This window comes from Canis aureus, chromosome 15, assembly GCF_053574225.1.
Source record: "Canis aureus isolate CA01 chromosome 15, VMU_Caureus_v.1.0, whole genome shotgun sequence".
Classification (NCBI taxonomy): domain Eukaryota; kingdom Metazoa; phylum Chordata; class Mammalia; order Carnivora; family Canidae; genus Canis; species Canis aureus.
In genome coordinates this window covers 40,956,636-40,981,079 of record NC_135625.1, presented here as the reverse complement: position 1 = coordinate 40,981,079, position 24,444 = coordinate 40,956,636, and the positions used below count along the sequence as shown (strand labels likewise).

At 32.2% G+C, this 24,444-nt stretch overlaps 1 protein-coding gene across 7 annotated transcripts in view; it reads right to left on the bottom strand.

Moving 5' to 3' along the window:
• Positions 1–24,444, bottom strand: part of ADAM2 (ADAM metallopeptidase domain 2) — a 137,023-nt gene that overhangs the window by 17,604 nt on the left and 94,975 nt on the right. For all 7 annotated transcript variants that reach the window (XM_077849258.1, XM_077849257.1, XM_077849260.1 and 4 more), the window contains 2 exons: positions 22,183–22,288; positions 6,924–7,107 (listed from right to left, as the gene is read on the bottom strand). In XM_077849258.1, coding sequence (XP_077705384.1) covers positions 6,924–7,107; positions 22,183–22,288 — 290 coding nt within the window. The remainder of the gene's footprint in view (positions 1–6,923; positions 7,108–22,182; positions 22,289–24,444) is intronic.

Below are 24,444 nucleotides of genomic sequence, written 5' to 3'. Positions count from 1 at the left end.
CTCAACCACTGAGCCACCCAGGTGTTCCGAGCCAAGGCAATCTTTAAAAACAAAACTATAACATCTGGAGATTTGAGTCCTTAGGTCTGAGATGGTGCCTGGGAATCTGTTTTGTGAGTAGAGCTTCAGGTGATTCTTAAGGACCAAGCAGGTTTGGGAAATATTGGTGTTGTAGTTAATAACAAGGCTTTGATATCAGATGGATCTGGGTTCTAGTCACATTGCATTTGCTTGACAGCTGTGTGTTTTGAAGCACAGAAATAACCTCCTTAAGTGTTAGCTTCTTCTAATAGCAGTACTTACCTCTTAGAATTGAGAGGATTCAAAGAAATAACATATATAAAGAGTGAGGCCCACAATAAATATGCAATAAACATTATCCACTATACTCATGTTCTATTTAACCATAATTAGACAGATATTTGACCATTAAAGGCCAATGATGAAGAAAACTCACTTTGCTTTCTAGGTGGAGTTGAGATTTTACAGGAAAGTCAGTAAGGGGCACTGACTGGCTTAGTTGGTAGAGCATGTAACCCTTGATCTTGGCGTCCTGAGTCTGAGCCCACTTTGGGTATAGAGTTTTTAAAAAGTTATATCATCAATAAGACCCATTTTTTAAAAAAAGATTTTATTTATTCATTTTTTCAGGTGCCCCACTTGTTTTTAAATGGACCATATCCAAGTCTCTACTATGGACATTTTTCCTTTACTTAGATTATTAGAAAGTCTTTACTATGGACATTTTTTTCTTTATTTACCTAGATTATTGGAGTTAAACACATTACCCTTCAGATGTATTTTAAGCATTTGTATTTTGTTTCGAGATGTAGATTCCTATTGTTATTAACCTTGAATTATTATTGCATCACTATTACTATTGAAACAAACTCCTAATTTTTCCCCAAAATTAATTCTTACGTTCACATTGCCAGGTTAATTTGAAGTACCTTTTTAAGATGTGTAAAGTACACTATACTCTTATTAATATTCTCCTGTTCAAAATCTTCAGTAGAAACAAAAACCAAGCCCCTTAAATCTCTCAAAAACCCACCAATCTTATTATCTTTATCTCCTGACACTATTCCAAATTTACATATGAAAGAAACCAATGGGATTGATCCCTGTTTTGTGAAGAAGCTTTATCATTTCCTGCCTCTGAGTCTTCATTGTTCCTAGTTCCCATAGGACTCCATCTCATTCACTCACCCTATAACCCAATTCTAATATATTCTATTAGAATATATGTAATTTCTTTTATTCAAAAAATAGATCTTGGGGCACCTTGGTGGCTTAGTGTTTGAGCATCTGCCTTTGGCTCAGGTCATGATCCCTGGGTCCTAGGATGGGCTTCCGCATTGGGCTCCCCTTGGGGATCCTGCTTCTCCTTCTGCCTATGTCTCTATCTCTCTCTGTGTATCTCTCATGAATAAATAAATAATAAATATTTTTTAAAAGTAAAAATTAAAACAAATTTTTTTTAAATGTAAAGCAAAAACAACACTGGAGTTATCATAATCCCAGATTTCAAGATATATCACAAAGCTGTAGTAATTAAAACAGTATGGCACTGGCACAAAAATAGACACATAGATCAATGGAACAGAATGCCCAGAAATAAACCCATGACTGTATGGTCAATTAATCTTTAACAAAGGAGGTAAGAATATGAAAATGGGAAAAAGACAGTCTCTTCAATAAATAGTGGTAGAAGAACTGAACAGCTACATGCAAAAAAGAACAAATGTTGATGAGGATGTGAAGCTACTGTAACCCTTTTGCACTGGTGGCAGAAATGTAAAGTAGTAGAAAATAGTAAAATTAACAACAGTGTTAAGTAAAATTAACAATAGTGGTAACAACCCTACTTACAATAGCCAGAAGAAAAACAAACCAAATGGCCATTTACAGATAGATGGATAAGCAATTTATGGTACAAACAGGCAATGGAATATTATTCAGACTGAAAAAGGAATGAAATTTTGGTATAGTAATAAAATGGGTGAATTTGAAAACATATTATCAGGTGAAATAAATCAGACTCAAAAGTTTAAATTAAATACTGTATGATTCCACTTGGATTAGGTACCTAGAATATTCAAATTTAGAGACAGAAACAGAAAGTATAATAGTGATTACCAAGCATTGTGGGGAAGGCTCATTGGGGAGTTATAGTTTAATGTGTAGAAAGTTTCAATGTTTCAATTTATAATAAAAATTATCTGGAGATAGTGATAGTGGCTGCAACAACAATGTGAATGTACTTATGTTTCTGAACTGCACATTTGAAAATGATTAAGAGGGTAAAATTTATGCTATACACATTTTACCACAAAAAGTTGTATGTATTTTATACACAGTGTTTTAAAAACTAAGATAGTAGGTACAATCACTAAACTGTGAGAACAGTATATACTACTATTCACAGCAGCCGAGGACACCCTAAAAGATGGTATATTATTTGTTAGTATTTGGGGAATATACAGTCTAAACAAATTGAATTATTTTCCACAGTTGAAAGGGTGGAGGAAAAACAGAATATTTATTTAATACACACTATAAAGTGATTACATGTAAATAAAATGTGAGATAAGTCAAATCAATCCAGATAAATGTTTTTAAAAAAATTAACATTCATTCCTTATAATAAAACCTATTTGAAAATAAGAAAGGGGCATCCTAAAGGAGTACCATTTTATTTTTTATTTATTTATTTTTTTTAGTAGTACCATTTTAAATGTTATGCATTTTTATCCATTAAAATTGATTATGCCTGGAGTTTTATTCAGCACAGTCAACCAGTGTGATTTTTCAGACCCAGCCAGGTGACTTCCAACAATCTATTTCATTACCATCAGTAATATGATATACTGACTTGTGTATATCTTCAGGGTTTTAATCCTTTATGTGAGCATGCAAAAAGTTTATGTTTTAGGAACATGAAATCAACTCTTGTTTTCCATTCTGTAGGAAGAGGCAAATAAAAATTACCCTGCCCACATTGTAGAGATTTTTCTCATACTGTAATGTTTTACATTTTTACTCAAGGAAAAACAAATAAAACCAATGTATAGCAGTGCTCATAATTATCATTTCTATTTTTAGTGCTGTCTTATTCCTGTCTTCCCTTATAGCTAACCATAGCAGTAAAAATGATGGCAATTGTCAGGAATTTCTTGTTTCCACCATATTCTTTTATAACTCTTTCAGTTTCTACCTCAGAATCATACAATATTTTCTACTCTGATCTTCCATAAATATTGTAATAGAGTATCTGTGCTAGTTTCTTTTTTAAAAAAATATTTTATTTATTTATTCGAGAGATAGTTAAAGAAAACAGGATCAGGGAGAGAGAGAAGCAGACACTCTGTTGAGAAGGAAGTCCAATGTGGGGCTCAATCCCAGGACCCCAGGATCATGACCAGTTGAAAGCAGACATTTAACCAACTGAGCCACCTAGGTGCTCCTGTGCTTATTTCTTTTGAGAGAACATTTTCATATTAGGTTTTGTGCTTATCATTTTTGTTTGAATTTCAAGATCAAGACTTAAATACAGATCTTAGCAAATCTGTGTTAGATTCCCTTTAAGATTAACTGTGCACAAGTAGGTAGTAACATGTACTATTTCTCATACTTAGTCACTAATGTCTGAAAATTGAAACAATATGTTTAGGATTCAATATCTCCTGCTATTTCTTTTTTTTTAAGATTTTATTTATTTATTCATAGAGACACACACAGAATGAGAGAGAGAGGCAGAGACACAAGCAGAGGGAGAAGTAGGCTCCATGCAGAGAACCCGATGTGGGACTCGATCCAGGGTCTCCAGGATCACGCCCTGGGCTGCAGGCGGCGCTAAACCGCTGCGCCACCGGGGCTGCCCTCTCCTGCTATTTCTTTGTAAACAAAAAGAATTATAAAATTTCTTGTGATGATGAATCCATTATAATTCAAATGAACATTTATATATGAAGCATGTAAAAAAACAATGATACTCTAATTTTCAGAATACCAAAATGATTTATTAGAACACTAACATGAAGCTAGCTTGATTATCTTTTGCTGGTAGAAATATATGATATAAATGAAGCCAAAAATCTTGCAGATACCATTTGGATAATAATTCCCATAATCTCTGCCCAGCACCTGTATCCTCCTTACCTTGAAACAGAAACTTTTCCAACATTATATCTATTGCTTATTTAATGATGAATAGTATAATGGTTTAAATCTGCTGACACAGATGTCTTATTTAATAAAGCATCACCTTAATCATAAATACTGTGGCAGAGTAGTGACTACCAAATATTCCTCATTCTGTTTACTAACTGTGGTGAATAAAAATGACATGCATTCTTTTTACACTTTAGCTATTTCCAAAAATCATTCTTAAAATGTGGAGATAGTTGGAGTTCCACCAATCATCTTGAAAACACCAGGAAGAGTATCACTGTTACAGGATCTATAGCTGAAAATTAGACTGAATCTAGATCATTGATGATATGGAACCCATTAACTCTTCTGGATAAACAATCTCCCCTACTTTTTAAATAATGGGAAAGAATAAGCTATCTACTGTTTAAGTCATTCTTGGTGGGTCTTGTGCAATTCCTAATTCATGATAGCCTATGTTTGGCTGCTTAGAAATAATGGAGAGTTAAAAATACAAGACAGTTTAGGCAATAATTTAGGAAATATTTTGTAAAGTAAATTTTATGAAATTAAAACTTATTACAAAGTTTAAAAATGAGTTTTTGTGAGAATTTGGGGTGACAAGTTTTAGATACTTTTTTACTTACTAATTTTTAAAACAAACATTAGTAAAGCTAGGTTATAATAGGACATTAATTGTATGGCAAATATTTCCATAATTATCAGGTAATATGTTAATATGTATATCCTTATTGAATATAATTAACATACAATGTTTTATTAGTCTCAGGTGTACAACATACTAATTTGACAGTTCTATGTATTATTCAATGTTCAACACGGTAAGCTTAAAAACATCTGTGACCAAACAATGTTATTATAGTATTATTAACTATATTCCCTATGCTGTACTTTTAATATATATATAAATATATTTATTTATTTATTTATTTACTTATTTATTTGAAGGAGAGAGAGAGAGAGAGGGTATATGAGTTGGGGGAGGGGCAGAGGGAGAGAATCTTCAAGTAGACTCCTAACTGAGCATGGATCCCAACATGAGGCTTGATTTCACTACCCATGAGATCATGACCTGAGCTGAAACAAAGAATCTGATGCTCAACTGACTGAGCCACCCAAGTGTCCTCTGCCTCCATCCTGTACTTTTTACCTCCATCACATTTATTTTATAACTAGAAGTTTGTACCTCTTAATCCACTGTATCTATTTCATGCATCCCCCAAACCACCTCCTTTATGGCAACCGCAACAAATTTGTTCTCTGTATATAAAAGTCTGAACAGATAGCCAAGACACACATGAAAAGACGCTCAACATCACTAATCGTCAGGGAAATGCAAATCAAAGCCACAGTCAGATATCACATCACACCTGTCAGAATGACTAGTTTCAAAAACTAAGATGGGCTCAGCAGTTGGGCATTTGCCTTCAGCTCAGGGCATGATCCTGGAGACCCAGGATTGAGTCCCTCATCGGGCTTCTTGCATGGAGCCTGCTTCTCCCTCTGCCTCTGCCTATGTCTCTGCCTCTCTCTCTCTCTCTGTGTCTCTCATGAATAAATAAAATCTTTAAAAAAAATAAGAAATAACAAGAGTTATTACATATATAATAATATATATTATATTATATATAATAACTAAATAAAAAATCTATATATACTTTATATATAATAAATATAACATACACCAATATATACTACATTATATATAATAAAATATGTATTATATATAACATATTATATATAATAACTAAATAAAAATAAGAAATAACAAGAGTTATTATATATTATTAATTATATAATATATAATAATATATTATTATTACATATATAATATATAGAGAGAGGGAGAGAGAGAATATTTGTCATAAAAGATAACGAGATCTTGCCATTGGTGACAACATGAATGGACCTAGAGGATATTATGCTAAGTGAAATAACTCAGGCAGAAAAAGACAAATACCATATGATTTAATTGATATATGGAATCTAAGAAACAAACAAACAAATAATAAAAATAGCAGAAGCAGACCTATAAATACAGAGAACAAATTGATGGTTGCCAAGACAGGGTAGAGAGGAGATGGCCAAATGAGTGAAGGACAGTGAGAGAAACAGGAATGGTGATAAATGGTAACTACCCTTGTTGTGAGCATAGCTTAATGTATAGGCTTTCCAAAAATCACTGTTATACACCTGAAACTAATGTTGTATGTCATCTATACTTCAATAAAAATTCAAGTATTGTGTATACAAAATATAGTTATTATAATAAATATTCTATATTTATGTAAATGAGTTGTTGGAAGGTTCATGAAAATAGAGAGTGGTTACATCTCAGGTGTGTGCCTTTGAAAGATTTTGCTTTAGTCTCTTTATCTTTATTATTTTCATTGCAAAAATGACTATATATTATTTTAACAGCTATTTTAAACAATTATAGGAAAAGATAAATTCATGGCATTGGTACTCTCTATGTAATATGAGACAGGTTAATAAAATACAGTGAATAAACAGTATGATTCTCAGTACAGTGAATATACATAATTTCCATGAAAAAAAGTATGAATAGCCAATAAAATGTTCATAGCAAAGTAATGTGTGAGAATGCAGATTTAAGTTTTTTTCTTATTCTTAAAGTTTTTTATTTTTGAAATCAAATGTGCACTTAGTTATGAAAAAAATATTGAACATGCATTTGAAAATAAAGTATAAAATACTAGGAATTTATTTGGTAATAAAAGACTACGTACCTTATTAAGACCACAAACAGTTCCTTCTTTTACCCACATCTTATTGCCATCAATAAAATCATGTGGAAAATCCAATGCAACACAGAGGCGTCCATTTATTTTGGTATAAATAGCAGTGGCATTTGGAATATTAATTATTTCTTCTCCTCTATATTCACATATTAATTTTCCACATGGCAGATCCCTATAATTTACAAATAAAAGAAATCATTAGCTTTTAATAAAAAGAAATATTAGAATATCATTTATAAAGTAAAATGATTTAGGTAAAGCATTGAAGGCTTGCAAAGAGACGCATGCAAATTAATTGTAAAACGACAAAAAGTATTAAGGCCTTGCCTGCATTGTTAAAAATAACTCAATATTTTAATAATTTTTAATTATTCTCAGCCTGATCACTTTTTTGATAATAATTCCTTCACTCTTTTTTTGATTTTTAAAGATAAGTAATTCCAAGCTTATTCCATTTTTAAAAATTGGTAAAAGTTCATCTAATTATGAATCTCATTGGATTTTCTTTCCAATTTTTCAAACATAATACCTAATATCAGAATTATTAGTCCCAAAAAGACAAGACATTGAGACCCATATTCAACAAGCATTATTCATAATAAATATTAAAATATAGCCATGAAGATTCATCATAAAGATAGTCTATAAACCACAGACAAACTGGTAAAAGTAACCAGAATATAAAAATGTATTAAAAGCAAAAGGGCAACAATAAAATTTAAAATTGACTTTTCAAGAGAAACAATGGAAACCAGAAGATTATTGAATGACAGATTCAAAAAATAAACAAACTGTCTTCCCATTCTATAGATAGAGAAAAAAATCTTTCAAAATGAAATATAGCATTTTCAGACAATAATTAAGAAAATTTGTCACCAGCAGTCCTGGACTAAAGAAAATGTAAACCAAGTTCTTTACACTGAAGGGAATTTATCCTAGATGGAAGCTTGCAGAAGTACAAAATGTATATAGCTTTACCAGATTAAGGAAGTCTCTCTTTTTTCATTTTATTTTATTTTATTTTATTTTATTTTATTTTATTTTGAGACTGAGAGAGAAAGAGGCAGGGAGAGAGAGGGAGAAGCAAGCACCATGCAGGGAGCCCAATGTGGGACTCGATCCCAGGACTCCAGGATTATGCCCTGGGCGGAAGGCAGGCGCCAAATTGCTGAGCCACCCAGGGATCCCCAAGGAAGTCTCTTTTTATACTTAGTTAGATGACAGTATCTATCATGGATCAGTGCTAGATTTTGTGATAAGTTAGACACAGAATCAAGAAAATTGTGCAGATAAATCTAAATGAGGAGGCTATGAGAGAGAAGATATATTTAAATCACCTACCCCCAAAACAGATATAAAACTGGGCAAATTTGTCAAAACAACCATTTCGGGGTGACAGATCAGACAGAAATTAAAGGCATGATCCTGAAAATAATAGCTCCATAAAGAGTAATGATAAACTCTTCTTATATCACATCCCTAGCTGACAGGGAGGCTACATGCATGTGCTAGAGAGAACTGAAGAAGACTGACAGGAGGTAACACCAGTGAAAACTTTAAATGTGCCTAGAATATAAATGTACTCCCCAATTACAAAGAAAAGTGCAATGCCATGTGGCTCATATGATAAAATCTATAAAATGCATAAAGAAAAAAGTAATTCTACCTAAAATTTACAGAAAGCGAGAAATCGATGCAAAACACATTAATAAAAGAAAGGAATAGAACCATATAATCATTTCAAGAGTTGCAGAAAAAGCATTCAACAAACTACAACATCCATTCATGATAAAAATCCTCAATAAAGTAGGGTTAGAGGGAACATACCTCAACATAATCAATTATGAAAAACCCACAGGTAATATCCTCTTCAATGAGGAAAAACTGAGGTTTTTTTTTCCATATAGTCAGGACAGGGATGTCCAATCTCAACATTGCTATTTAACATAGTCCAAGAAGACCAAACACAGGAATTAGACACACACAAAAAGAAAAAAAAGGAAGGAAGGAAGGAAGGAAGGAAGGAAGGAAGGAAGGAAGGAAGGAAGGAAGGAAGGAAGGAAGGAAGGAAGGAAGGAAGGGAAAGGGAAAAAGACAAAGAAAAAGCATCCAAATTGCAAGAAAGAAAACAAAGTTTCACTATTTTCAGATAACATGATACTATATCACATACACAAATTAAGTAAAGTCACAGGACAGAAAAATCAACGTAGAGAAATCTGTCACATTTCTATACAACAATAATGAAGAAGCAGAAAGAAAAAAGAAAGCATTGATACCTTTTATAATTGCACCAAAAATCAAAACATACCTAGGAATAAACCTAAACAAAGAGGTAAAATATCTGTAATCTGAAAACTGTAAAACACTAATGAAAGAATTTGAAGATGTCACAATGAAATGGAAAAACATTCCATTCCATACTTATGGATTGGAAGAACAAATACTGTTAAAATGTCCATATTACCCAAAATAATCTACACATTCAAAGCAATCCTTATCAAAGTACCACCATTTTTTACAGAGCGGGAACAAGTAATCCTAAAATTTGTATGGAACCACAAAAGGCCTTGAATAACCTATAAGCAAACTTGAAAGAGAAAAGCAAAGCCAGAAGCATCACAGTTCTGGACTTCAAGGTATATCCCAAAGAAAATATAGCTCTGGTATAAAAACAGACACATAGATAAACAGAATAGAATAGAAAACCTACAAATGAAACCACAACTACATGGTCAATTAATCTTCAACAAAGCAGGAAAGAATATCCAGTGGGAAAAAGACAGTCTTTTCCAGCAAATGGTGTTGGGAAAACTGGATAGCAACATGCAGAACAATAAAACAATATTTTTGGACCACTTTCTTACACCATACACAGAAATAAATTCAAAATGGATGAAAAACCTAAATGTGAGGATGGGAATATCAAAATCTTAGAGAACACAGTCAATGACCTCTATGACATTGGTCACAGCAACTTCTAACTAGATATGGCTCCTGAGGCAAGTGAAACAAAAGCAAAAATAGACTATTGGGATTTAAGCAAAGTACAAAGCTTCTGCACAGCAAAGGAAATAATCAACAAAACTAGAAGGAAACCTTTGGAATGGAAGAAGTATTTGCAAGTGGCATGCCCAATAAAGGGTTATTATACAAAATATATAAAGGACTGATACAACTCAGGGCCCAAAAAACCCTGAAATATCCAGTTAAAAAATGGGCAGAAGATATGAAGAGACATTTTTTCAAAGAAGACATATACATGGCCAATAGACGCACAGAAAGATGCTCAACAATTGCAAGTCATCAAGGAAATGTAAATCAAAACTACAGTGAGATGTCACTTCACAACTGTCAGAATGGTAAAATCAATAACACAAGGAACAATAGGTGTTGGTGATGGAGAAAGGGGAAAACAATAGCTATTGGTGGGAATGCAAGGTGGTGTAGCTACTCTGGAAAATAGTATGGAGGTTAATAGAATTCAAGAGACTCCTCAGTGGCTTAGTAGTTGAGCATCTGCCTTTGGCTCAGATCATGAATCCAGCATCCTGGGATTGAGTCCCGCATCAGGATCCCTGCAGGGAGCCAGCTTCTCTCTCTGCCTATGTGTCCGCCTCCCCCTTTGTGTCCCTCATGAATAAATAAATAAAATCTTTAAAAAGTAGAACTCAAAAGTTAAAAATAGAACTACACTATTATCTAGCCAATGGCACTGCTAGATATTTACTGAAAGGATACAACTTCATGTTTACAGCCACATTATGTACAATAGCTAAATTATGGAAACTGTCAACTGACTGATGAATAGATAAAGAAAAAATGATATATATATAATTTATATATATGGTAGAAGTGATAAATATATGAAATGGTGTACATATATAATATATATTATATATATACATCATCAATTGGTGCTTATTACAAGTGCACTCGTATGTATATATATAATTGGTATGGTATATATATATGGTATATATGGTAGAAATGGTATATATATAGGGGTATGGTATATATATACAAGAAATGGTGTATATATATAATACATATTATATACATAATGAGCTGTTGCTCACTACAAGTCCACTTCTTTATTAAGAAGCAATGAGCAACAGTAATGAGCAATGTTGTAATGAGCAACAGTTGTATGGAAGTGTTGAGTGACCATATTGTACAACTGACACTAATATTACATTGTATATTAATTAACTGGAATTTTAATAGAAACATTGTTAAGAAATTTTTTAAAACATTGTTAAAAAGATATTAAACATATAGTTGCCATCCAAGTATGCATCAAAGTGAAATTTTAAAAATATCTGTTTATCCAATGACTTGGACTTGCATCTTTGTCACTTGTTATATCCCAAGAAAAAGTGAAACAAATACATGACTTTACAAAACCAATCACAAACAATACTACATGAGAATGTTCACAGCAGCATTATTCTTAATAACCCCAAACTAGAAAGTCTAAATTCCCACCAACTGTTAAATAACTTAAGAAATATAACCATATATATCCACACTGAAAAATTCAGCAATAAAAAATTATAAACTACTTATATATACCACAAAAAGGATGGACCTTAAACACATTATGATAATTAAAAGAAACCATACAAAAACCCTTATGATTTCCCTTATATAAATTTTCCAGAAGATCCAAATCTATGGAGACAAATAGCAGATCACTAGTTGCTTGGGAATGGAATCAGGAATAAAGGTTGATTTCAAAATGGTCATGAAAGAAAACAGGCACCATAGAAATCTGGGGAAAAAGTAAAGAATAGATGATAATAGGGAAGTATTTAAGAAAATTGATTGGGGGTGCTGTAGCTGTGGCAGGGACTCAGCAATGGTGGCATGTGATGGGAAACTCTATACCTGCAAGAGGAACCATAACACTTCCAAAATCCATACCCCTGACACAGGCACATTAAAATACTAAGCTTACATGAAAACTACAAAAGGTCCCTACCCACACCCCATCCCCATTCTAACAAGTAACAACAAAAGTGGATTACTACTGAAAGAACTGCAAGATACATATGATCTCCGAAGGCCAATGTGAAGGAAAACCCTAATCTTAAGAGGGGAGAAAGAGAGTGTCTCACTAGAGAAATTTGAGGATTCTCGTGCCCATAGCTACAACAAGAGCCAAGCTCCTAAAAGATTAATATAAATCCTCGCTCTAAAGGCCTATTTATTTCAGTGCCTATTATCCTATGGAACATGCCCAACTGTATGTGAAAAAGCAAAACAAACAAATAAAACACAGTCTAAAGAGATAAAACAAACATCAGAAGTGAAAATAATATAAAACAGATGTTGGAAGTACCAGACATGAAATTTAAAATAACTGTGATTAACATCTTAAAAACTCTAAAGGCAAGTTGACAACATGAAAGGCTAGAGAGAAAATATCAGCAGATATATGGAACCTGTAAGAATAAGATATAATGAAAAGGAAATAATAGCAAAATAAATAATAATAATAATAATAATAATAATAATAATAATAATAATAATAACAGAAATTAAGAATGGCTTCCAAGGGCTCATCAATAAAACTCAATCAAAAAAATAAGAAAAATAAAAAAAAATAAAAATAAAAAGAGCAGAAGATTAAAAAAACTCAATGATAGGTCAATAGAAACTTCCTAAATGAAAACTCAATAGTGGAAAATAACAGAAAAAGAGAACAGAAAATCCAAGAACGATGGAACAGTATCAAAAAGTGTAACATAGGGCAGCCCTGGTGTCTTAGTGGTTTGGTGCCACCTTCGGCCCAGGGCGTGATTCTGGAGACTGGGAATCGAGTCCCACGTCAGGCTCCATGGAGCCTGCTTCTCCCTCTGCCTGTCTCTCTTTCTCTCTGTCTCTCTCTCCGTGTGTCTCTAATAAATAAATAAATAAATCTTTAAAAAAAATGTAACATATTCAAAAGAATTACAGAAGGAAAATCAGGCAGAAAAAATATTTTTGAAAATAATGGCCAAGATCTTTCCAAACATCAAGCAGGATAAATACCAAATATATGACATCCGACTGAAGAAACCAAAGTCAATGAGAAAATCTTGAAGACAACTAGGTTGTGAGCACATCTTACTTACAGAGAAATAAGGATAAGAAATAAAATAGACTTATTAAAAAATCCTAAAATTAAGAAGAGAAAGGAGGAGGGCCTCCTGGGTGGTTTGTCCATTAAGCAATCCACTCTTGATTTGAACTCAGGTCATGATCTCAGGGTTGTGAGATTGAGCCCCAGGTCTGGCTCCACACCTAGCACAGTCTTCTTATCCCTCTCCCTCCACCTGCTTGTGCTGTCTCTCTTTCTCTCTCTCAAAGAAATAAATAATAAAAATTTTCCAAAAAAACTATAAGACAATGGAAGAAAAATTTTGAGGGGTGAAAGCAGAAATATCTAACTTGGAATTCTGTCCAGTAAAATGATTCTTTGAAAGTTAAGGAGAAATAAAGACTTTCTGAGACAAACAAAAAGTGATAGAATTCTTTGCCTACAGATTTGTTTTGCAAGAAATGTTAAAAGAAGTTCTTCAGGCAGAAGGAAAATGATTTGGGATCAGAAAATTGGATCTACATAAGAAAAAGAAGAGCATCAGAAAATGGATACATTAAAAAAATATTTTAAAAGCCATACATTTTCAGTGGATAAAAAAACATGACACAAAGCTAGCTTAACATCTGAAAATCAATTAATATAACATACTATATTAATAAAAGAATGGACAAAAATAGAATCATGTAAATAAATGGATGAGAAGCATTTGAAACATACAACCAGAACTCAAGATTTAAAACTCTCTACAATAAATAAATAAATAAATAAATAAATAAATAAATAAATAAATAAAAAACTCTCTACAAAGTAGGAATACAGGAGAACTTTCCTAGTCCAGTAAAGGCCATCAACAAAACAGAGATAATGATAAACTTAATGCTTAATTTTTCTAAAAAATTTGGGAATAAACAAGTATCTCTTCTTTCTCCACTTACATTTAAACATTTTCAAGCAAAAGAAACAAAATAAAAAGCATCCTACTTAGAAAAGAATAAACAATTCAGACTTTACTTGCAAATGACATAAACTTGGACATGGAAATGCTAATAAACTCAGATACAAAAAAGAGAGAATTTAGGAAAGTCATGCAATATAAGAATATAAAATAATATGAAATACAAAAACAAAAAAATTTTGCATTTTCATTATTACTGTTATTATATACCGGCAATGAACAATGTGAAAATGGAATTTAGAAAACTATTCTATTCACAAGTTTCAAGAGTAGAATGCTTAGAACATACTTAATGAAATAAATGCTACTTGAACACTGAAAAACATTAAACCTGCCTTAGAAAAAATAAATAAGATAAATAAATTGAGATATTCTATATTTATATCTATCAATTGAAACTCAATATTGTAAGGTGGCAATTCACCACACACACACACACACACACACACACACACTTAAAACTAACAAAATCTGAAGAGTGAGGTCTATTTACCAGTGATAATTTCCTGATTTTGATATTGTACTACAGCAAAAATACATATGATATAAATCATAGAAAATGCTACCATTTGGGGAAACCAACTGAAGGGTACAAGGGGGCTCTGTATTCTCTATATTTATTTTTGCTACTTCCTGTGAATCCACAATTAGTTCAGAATAAAAAAATATAAAGATACAAGTCAAAGATAGGAAGACTAAACTATTCTAAATACAATGGGAAAAAAATTGAACATATTCTCCAGTGGAACAGATTTACAGGTAAAAATATGCAGTGACAAGAGGACTTGGAAAATGCTCAAAAGTTTTAGATTAGATAAATATGTAAATTTAAACAGTTAAGACTAGAATGCTAAAATTAAAAATAAGGGTAATACTAAGTAGTAGAATATTATAGAAAAATAGAACTCTTGCATTCTGCTAGTGTAAATGTACATTGCCACAGTCACTTTGGAAAATAATTTGGCAATTTCTTTAAAAGGCTAGTATGAAGTTATCATATGACTCACTAATTATAGTCCCTATGTATCTCTAACTACAAAATATAAATGAAAATATATTGCACTATAAAGACCTGATCTTAAAGATTTATAGCTTTATTCATATAGCCAAAAACAATGTACCACAAAATTGACCATCAATAAGTGAATTTATAAACTGATCATGCTATTGTGATATATATATACATACGTATATAAATTTTCAGTAAGATTCAGAATTATTTAACAATAAAAACAAAATGCTAATATAACAGTAAACTATTTGAATCTCAAAACTATGTTGGTAATATTAAGTGTGACACAAAAAATGCATACTGTAGGAATCCATTTGTATGAAATTTTTTAAGAGACTACAATTATCTATCATCGAGATAAAGCACAGGTTTTATGGGGCAGAGATTAAAGAAAACATCTTTCCATCATGAAAATATTAATTAAGTTTTACATTTAAAGTACATTCAATTGGGCAGCCCGGGTGGCTCAGCGGTTTAGTGCCTGCCTTCAGCCCAGGGCATGATCCCAGAAACCCGGAATCGAGTCTGGTGTTGGATTCCCTGCATGGAGCCTGCTTCTCCCTCTGCTGTGTCTCTGCCTCTCTCTTTTTCTATGTCTCTATGAATAAATAAATACAATCTTTAAAAAAATAAATAAAAAATAAACTACATTTTTAGTTTACACAATTATTTAGGTCTATGTACATTTAAAAGTCAAATAAAATCAAACAAAGTGAGGATAAACAAAAGCCTCAACAGGAGTTTGTATATACTCTACCTTTAGTATGCTGTATCTGACTTAAAGAAAAACTTTACAAGGGTAAAACAATAGTGTTTTCAGGTATTTAACGTGAAATTTAAATTCTTTTAAAAGTTGTTTGAAGTACGAAGGGAAAGTATTATTAACAATAACAAAAATAAATAAAAGGCATCCAAATCAGCAAGGAAGAAGTAAAACTTCTACTATTTGCAGATGACATAATATTCTGTATAGAAAACCCACAAGAATCCACAAAAAAATTGCTAGAACTGATACACAACCTCAAGAAAGTCACAGGATACAAAAATCAACATACAGAACTCTGTCAAATTCCTGTACACCAATAATGAAGCAGCAGAAAGAGAAATTAAAGAATCAACCCCATTTGCAATGGCACTTTAGATAATCAGATACCTAGGAATACACCTAGTCAAAGATGTAAAAGACTGTACTCTGAAAACTATAAAACACTGATGAAAGAATTTTAAGATGTCACAAAGAAATGAAAAAAAGAAAAGTCCTATGCTGAGTGAAGTAAGTCAGTCGGAGAAGGACAAACATTATATGTTCTCATTCATTTGGGGAATATAAATAATAGTGAAAGGGAATATAAGGGAAGGGAGAAGAAATGTGTGGGAAATATCAGAAAGGGAGACAGAACGTAAAGACTGCTAACTCTGGGAAACGAACTAGGGGTGGTAGAAGGGGAGGAGGGCGGGGGGTGGGAGTGAATGGGTGACGGGCACTGGGTGTTATTCTGTATGTTAGTAAATTGAACACCAATAAAAAATAAATTAAAAAAAAAAGTCCATGCTAATGGATTGAAATAACAAATATTGTTAAAATGTCTATATTACTCATAGCAAGCTACACATTTAATGCAATCCCTATCAAAATACCACCAGCATTTTCACAGAGCTAGAACAAACAATCCTAAAATTGGTATAGAACCACAAAAGACCCTAAATAGCTTATATAACCTTGAAAAAGAAACGCAGAGCTGGAGGCATCACAATTCTGGACTTAAGTTATATTACAAAGCTGTAGGAATAAAAACAGTATGGTACTGGCACAAAAATACTTACATAGATCAATAGAATAGAATAGAAAACCCACAAATGAACCCACACCTACATGGCCAATTAATCTTCAACAAAGCAAGAAAGAATATCCAGTGGGAAAAAGTCTTTTCCAGCAAAAGGTGTTGGGAAAATTGGATAGCAACATGCAGAACAATGAAACTGGACCATTTTCTTACACCATACACAGAAATAAATTCAAAATGGATGAAAAACCTAAATGTGAGACAGGAATATCAAAATCCCAGAGAACACAGGCAACGACCTCTTTGACATCAGCCATAGCAACTGCTAACTAGATATGGCACCTGAGGCAAGTGAAACAAAAGCAAAAATAGACTATTGGGACTTCAGCAAAATAAAATGCTTCTGCACAGCAAAGGAAATAATCAACAAAACTAAAAGGAAACCTTTGGAATGGGAGAAGATGTTTGCAAATGACATATCCAATAAAGGGTTAGTATCCAAAATATATAAAGGACTGATACAATTCAATGCCCAAAAAGCAAATAATCCAGTTAAAAAGTGGGCAGAAGACATGAATAGACATTTTTCCAAAAAGAAATACAGTTGACCAAAAGACACATGAAATGATGTTCAACAGCACTGGTCATCAAGTAAATCAAAAGTACAGTGGGATGTCACCTCACACCTTTCAGAATGTCTAAAGTCAATAACACAAGAAACAAGTGTTGGCAAGGATGTAGATGTTAGTAGGAATGCAAAGTGGTGCAGCCACTCCAGTAAACAGTATGGAAGTTAATCTAAAAGTTAAAAATAAAATTACTCTATGATGCAGCAACTGCACTATTAGGTATTTACCCAAAGGATACAAAAATACTGATTCAAAGGAATATATGCACCCCAATATCGACAGCAGCATTATCTACAAGAGCCAAGCTATGGAAAAAGCCCAAATGTCCATCAACTGATGAATGCATGAAGAAAAAAGTGGGAGTATATATATATATATATATATATATATATATATATATATATATATATATACACACATAATGCAATATTATTCAGCCATAAAGAAGAATGAAATCTTGCCATTTGCAGTGATATGGATCAGCTAGAGTATTAGACTAAGTGAAATAAGTCAATTAGAAAAAGACACATACCATATGATTTCTCTCATTTATGCAAATTAAGAAACAAAGCAAATGAGCATAGGGGGGAAAAAGACAGAGGAAAACCAAGAAACAAACTCTTAACTATAGAGAACAAACTGAAGGTTACCAGAGAGGAGATGGGTGGAGGAAGACGGGTTAAATAGGTGATAGGGATTAAGCAGTGCACTTGCTGTGATGAGCATCAAGTGTTGTATATAAGCGTTGAATCACTAAATTGTATACCTGAAACTAATATTATACTGTATGTTAACTGGAATTTAAATAAAAACTTTAAAGGACACCTGGGTGGCTCAGTTGGTTAAGCATCTGCCTTTGGCTCAGGTCATGATCCCAAGTTCCTGGGATGAGCCCCACATTGGGCTCCATACTCAGTGGACAGCCTGCTTCTCTCTCTCTCTCTCTCCCTCTTCCTCCCCCAACCTTGCTCATGCTCTCTCGCACTTCTCTCAAAAAAATAAAATCTTAAAAAAAACAAAAAATTAAGATTTCAAGGGCTAAAGTTAGATTAATTAATGAAAGCAATTCAATTATGTACTCTAGAATTATCACTATGTACCTTATTTAAGGCATATGCAGTATTTTAACAAAATGTGTATCTTGAAAATTATGTCTGATGGATAATGTGAGCATCTACTTAAAGTGTATTAACATACACTAAAAATTTTATTTGGCTTATGAATCCTTTTGGAGATCTTAAATTCTACCACACAGCCAGTGGTACATCAGAGGCTTCACCAAAAGTGGTAGGGGAGAGTAACACCAGCCCAACTGTACACAATGTTCTCTAAATAACTTCCTAAGCAGTAAAATCATAGCAATGATGAAAATATAGATATCTTGGAGCAATTTTTCTATGGTCTGATTTTTTTCTGCCTTTGGGCAAAAAAGGAAAGTGGAAAAGAAAAAGCAGCTCTTGACATTCGGGTGAAAGTATTAACAGCAAGGCATTAGAGTACTGACCTGCACTCATAACTAAATCATCATGCTTAACTGTTGAATATAAGCAATTTTAGGAGTATTAACTTTAAGCCAAGCCACTCTGTGGCCATGATGGATCAAGAAAAAAGAAAAACTTGCTCCATAAATTATGTCTTGAACATAAAAAGACATGACATAAATGTTGTCCAAACAAGATTACCAAGCATCCCTTTCATCCAGCTGAGTGACTATTGCTTCATTATCAATGACTTTAACTTCTCTCCAGTGTTCCTGCTTCGTATATAAGTTCTAATGAGGTATCCAATCATAGAATTACCTTCACTTTCTGAGAACATCCGATTCAGAAGAAAGATCCACTTTCTAAAATCCTGTTGAAAATCACTTAAAACACACCCAAATCCTATAAGAATAAGTTTCTAAAACTCTCGAACCAAGATGTCCCACAGTTTCCCATAGTGTTTAGTTTCACTGACTGGTACATGTAATATATGTTCATATATGATACGAACATCACATGTTCAACTACAAGTGTGTTCCTGTGGTCTTTGGCTGGAAGGCATTGACACAGAACCTCATCTACAAAGCATGGGTTGAAGTATATTCCAGTAAGGGTACAATTCTAATCTGAAACACATGCACATATGCATACACACACAGAAGGCACCTGAATATAACCAGAAAGGGAAGAATTATATGATTAACTGAGCCTTAAGAATGAGAACTAAATCAAGAGATACTGCGGATTGGGTTTTTTTTTTTTTTTTTTTGATTCAGTACAGAACATTCAATCTCTTAACTTGAATAATCAGAGTGCAGAACAAAACAATGGGTCTCTGTCAATTAGGTAACTGGAAATTAAAAGGTACTTAGCACTAAAGTGTGTACAAACTTCATCCTAAAACCTGGATGACCACTGAACCAACCATGTGCAGCGAAGACTCCAGGAAGTTCATAAAAAGCATCTTAAGAGGCTTAAAGAAATAAACAGTATTTCAGCTGCTACTCAAAGAGAGATTATTGTTTATAGCATGAGTCCAACTATGTTAAATGCCTCCCATAACAAAATTCTATAGCTTTCAGAAAGCATAAATGAATGCAAAGTATCTGCTACATATTTTTCATAGTATCCAATATAAAATTTAAAAATTGTGAAACATGCCAAAAAAATTAAATGTGACATAGTTAAAAAGCATATTAATCACTGGATACCAATATCAAAATTATTCAAATATTGCAATTAGCAGAGAAGCACTTTATAAAAGTTAATATAAAAATGATCATTAATTTAAAGGAAAATACTGTCATAATAGCTAGAAGTTTTTCTTTAGTTGGTATACACAATTTTTATACACAATTTTAGTAATTGTGAAACAAACTTCAATGTATTTTGAGCTTGAACATATGAAAAGGCAACTTATATAAATATACTAACATGTACTTTGTGGTGTTTAATCAGAAATAAAATTATCACTGGAAGTTCATGTCTTAAATACAGAAATATATGTGAACATATAAGAAATTGCATGATGCATATATTACATATATGTTCTAGCTCTACTGACTAAGAAAGAAGGCTTAGAAGTAATGAAAGACATTTTAAATAAGCACATCTGGTGCCCAGATATTTATTTTTTAAATATTATTCTCTACTAAAAGGAATATGGGCTACTTGGATATATAGATGTATCCAGAGTAGGGGTAGGAAAAAGCATAACAGGAGTATAGAACGTTTTGTGATAGAAAAACTTGGAAGTTCTTAAAGAGCCATACACACTTTTGATAAAACACTATAGCCAAATAAAAGAAACTCTCAGTAGCCAAAACTGAGACAATTTGAAAAGGAATAAAAATAAATAACAGTAATGTATTCTATACTATTAAGTAAAATAACAATTGGTGAATCTGAACTGATATTAACAAATATGTAAACAAACAAATAAATATAGTGAAGGGAATACTTCCTACAGCACATTTCTAGCTTAAAAAAGTAGAATCAATAATGGAGTTACAAATCATCAATGGATTTTAAACCTAGTGAGTGACAGTTTGAAGAGGAACAGAGTATGTCCATGGTCTCAATATAATTTAACCTAAAATATCCAAGATTGAGAAAAAATGCCAAGCACCTTTTAAAAACTTCATTAGGGCATACATCACTTCAGTAGTAAGCATGCCAAAATGCATAACATGAATAATTATGAAAAATATCCATCAAAATCAAATTGAAGGAAATCTTTAAAACAATTACTCTGTAGCATTTTTTAAAAACCCTATGGAAAAGAAAAAATTAAAACAAAATTTTCTAGATGAAAAATTGGTATGACTGGGTTTGTTCCTTAAAAAGGCAAAATAGCTATAAATACTTCACTGAAACAAAGAAATTTTAATACAAGCTATGTTTTTATAGCTGCAATGTAGTTATATAAGAAAATATCTTTATTCTCAGGAAAGACACACGATTTATTTAGGGGTTAGAGAAGGGGTTAGAGAATATTCTTTCAAATATTTTAGGAAAATCATTTTGAAGACAAGAGAGGAGAGTTGGAAAAACAGAAGGATAAAGCAAATGGGCAAAATGTAAACAATCGGTAAACCTAGGTAAAGGTGTATGAGGAATCTATACTATTCATGCAAACTGGAAATGCTTTACAGAATTTTTACTTTTACTATCAAACAAATTTTTAAATCATATCAAAATAAAATATTATAATAACAGCAACATTCTAAATATTCCCAACAGACTATCTAAATTCCACACTGGCATCAACCCAATAGTGTTAGTGGAATTCATGTTTATATTTTACATATCAGAAAAATGAAGCACATATCCAAGGTCACACAAGTAAGTAAGCAGTGGGATTAAGATTTGAAACCAAGATGCATGACTATAGAGTATCTATTCTTAACCACAGTGCTTTACTTACTGTATAGTAAAAATTCATGTATTTTCATTTCATCACCAGAAGAATGTTCATTCTTTGCAAAATTAAAGTGACAATCGCTTCTCAGCCTTTTGGCTAAGATCAAGTATTGTAAAATTAAAGTGACAGTATGCAAAATAAGAATGATCAGTCTAACTAATGTTAATGTACCTATATAAATTAAACACTGTGGGAAGGCATAAGGGATAATTAGACATAGAAGAAAGAACAGTATAAATATTCTGTATTAAAGACATAATTTCTAGTCTTACTTCATGATCAAGTAATATTCTGATTACTCATAACTTTAATTATCTGGTGGTATTTTCTAATTTAAAGCAATAGAGTTTCTCAAATAGATTTCTTAAAGCATACTTAGTTTTACACCGTATGTATCCTGAAGCACCTGAACCACAGTTCCCAGATATATCAGCCTTAGTATTAAGGTAAGCATAACACTCTTCAGGACCAAAATCTGCATCTGAAAAAAATATGTGGTTAGTCATATTGAGCTTGTATAAATTTAAAATATTTTATAAATATATTTGAAATTCTGAAATGTTTTAAAATATATTGTAGAAAATACAATCATAATATAAATTGAAAACAAAAACTAAATTTAAGATCACACAAAATTACCTCAATGAAATATTTAAAAATTGAAAGCACTCTTGTCAACTATCCAAAAGGATATCTTAATCATAGTGTACAGTTTATTTTCTAGTTTTTAGTAAGTCTAGATATCTGTAAATGTATTCTTATTCACTTACAGATTCAATTAAAATTTGACTTATTAGTCAATAGCCTATTTTCCATAAATGTCTTTTTAAGTCAAACCATTAGACTAATATCTTATTTTTTATATTTTTATCAAACCAAAAAATCTTGGGAGGTCATAATTTTTACATTCACTATTCAATTCATGCATATGATATGTTCAATTCTCTTAAGATCTAACCTACTCAAAGTAGTTTATTTATGATGACCTTTAATCAGTTTTAATGTAGTTGAAAGATTAACCCAAGAACTTTGATAGGAAGATTTAACCTCTGAATTATGGTACTGAAGAAAAATGACACACCTAAGAGGATCCACAGTGGACACATCAGGATCTCAGCTGAAATTCCCACAGGCTCTAGTGAACTGAAAATAAGCAGTTTATTTTATCCCAGAGGTCATTTGCAAACCTCCTTATGGGTGAGAAGTCAAAATTATGTGCTTCAATAGGGAAGCAGGCCATTGCTGGTGGAGATAAAAATAGACCGAAGGTGAAAGATCTTTATAGCTATAGTGACTAAATTAGAGACTCAAAGGGCTTCAACATATAGTTTATCCCCTCCCCAAAGCTTTTTCCTGCTTCTAAATGTGTGAAGAGCAAGAGATTAACCCATAAGAGATCCTTGACTATAGGAAACAAACTGAGGGTTCCCAGAGAAGAGGTGAGTGGGGGGATGAGGTAAATGAGTGATGAGTAGTGAAGAGAGCACTTGATGTATGAGTACTAGGTGTTATACACAACTGGTTAATCACTAAACTCTACCTCTGAAACTAATAATACACTATATGTTAACTAATCGATTTTAAATATTTTTTTAAATAACAAAATTAAATAAAATATAAGATGACTTCCATAGAGCAGGATGGATTTTTCTGCAGTCTCTGTATTGTCACGTATCTGCCAAGGGCAGGAGTCTCAGTAAATACAACTCTCAGTTGAAAACCCTGAAGAGTTATGCCATAGAAACAGCGAACTAGATGGACCAAATTTTATTTAAACCACGTATCAGTTTCTGATTTAATTAAAGTGATGAGTCTCTCATTTCATACACTTAATAGAAGAAAAGATAGGAAATAGTAGTATCTATACAAAAGAAGCATTTTAGACTGAAAGCAGGGCTTCAAAAAGGCAAAGATTGAAGAAAATAAAAAAAATTACTAGAAATATCTTTGTCATTCAAGAAAAAATATAAGATAAAGATATCTACCTACATTAAAATAGTTGAGAAAGGGAACAATGATATATATATGAAAATTACAAAGGATATAAATATGCGAGAAAGAAGAGTATCAAAAATAAATATATTGAAGTAATTTATGGAGAGACAATTAAATATAAATATAAACTGAATTTTTAAGAAAATATGCATAATAATACAGGGTTTACACCAGAGTTTCAAGAAATTCACAGAACATTAAGAAGAATTAAGCATACAAATATAGTTAAAAACGTCCAAACATATGATATGAAGACTGGCCAAAAACAAGGAAAATTTGTATCGTTCAAGGAGAAAAGAGACACAATTTGACAGATTTTCTTTAGAAAATATGGAAACCATATGACAATAGACTAACATCTTTAAAATGTTAATGGGGATAGAGGTTCTAATTCAAGATGGCAGTGTAAGAAGAGTCTGGGCAAATCTTCAGCTCCATATGGAAAAATTTCACATCAGTAAAACTAAAAACTAAGTGGACAACTCCTATGGATTGAGCAAAGGAGAAAAATCCACATAGAATTTGATAGTAGAGACTGAGACACAGACAGCACCACCCCACCCCTGGCATAGTGACCTACAATCATAAGGGAATACAAAACCCAGAGCAATAACACAAAAAGAGCTGGAATGCCTATACTAA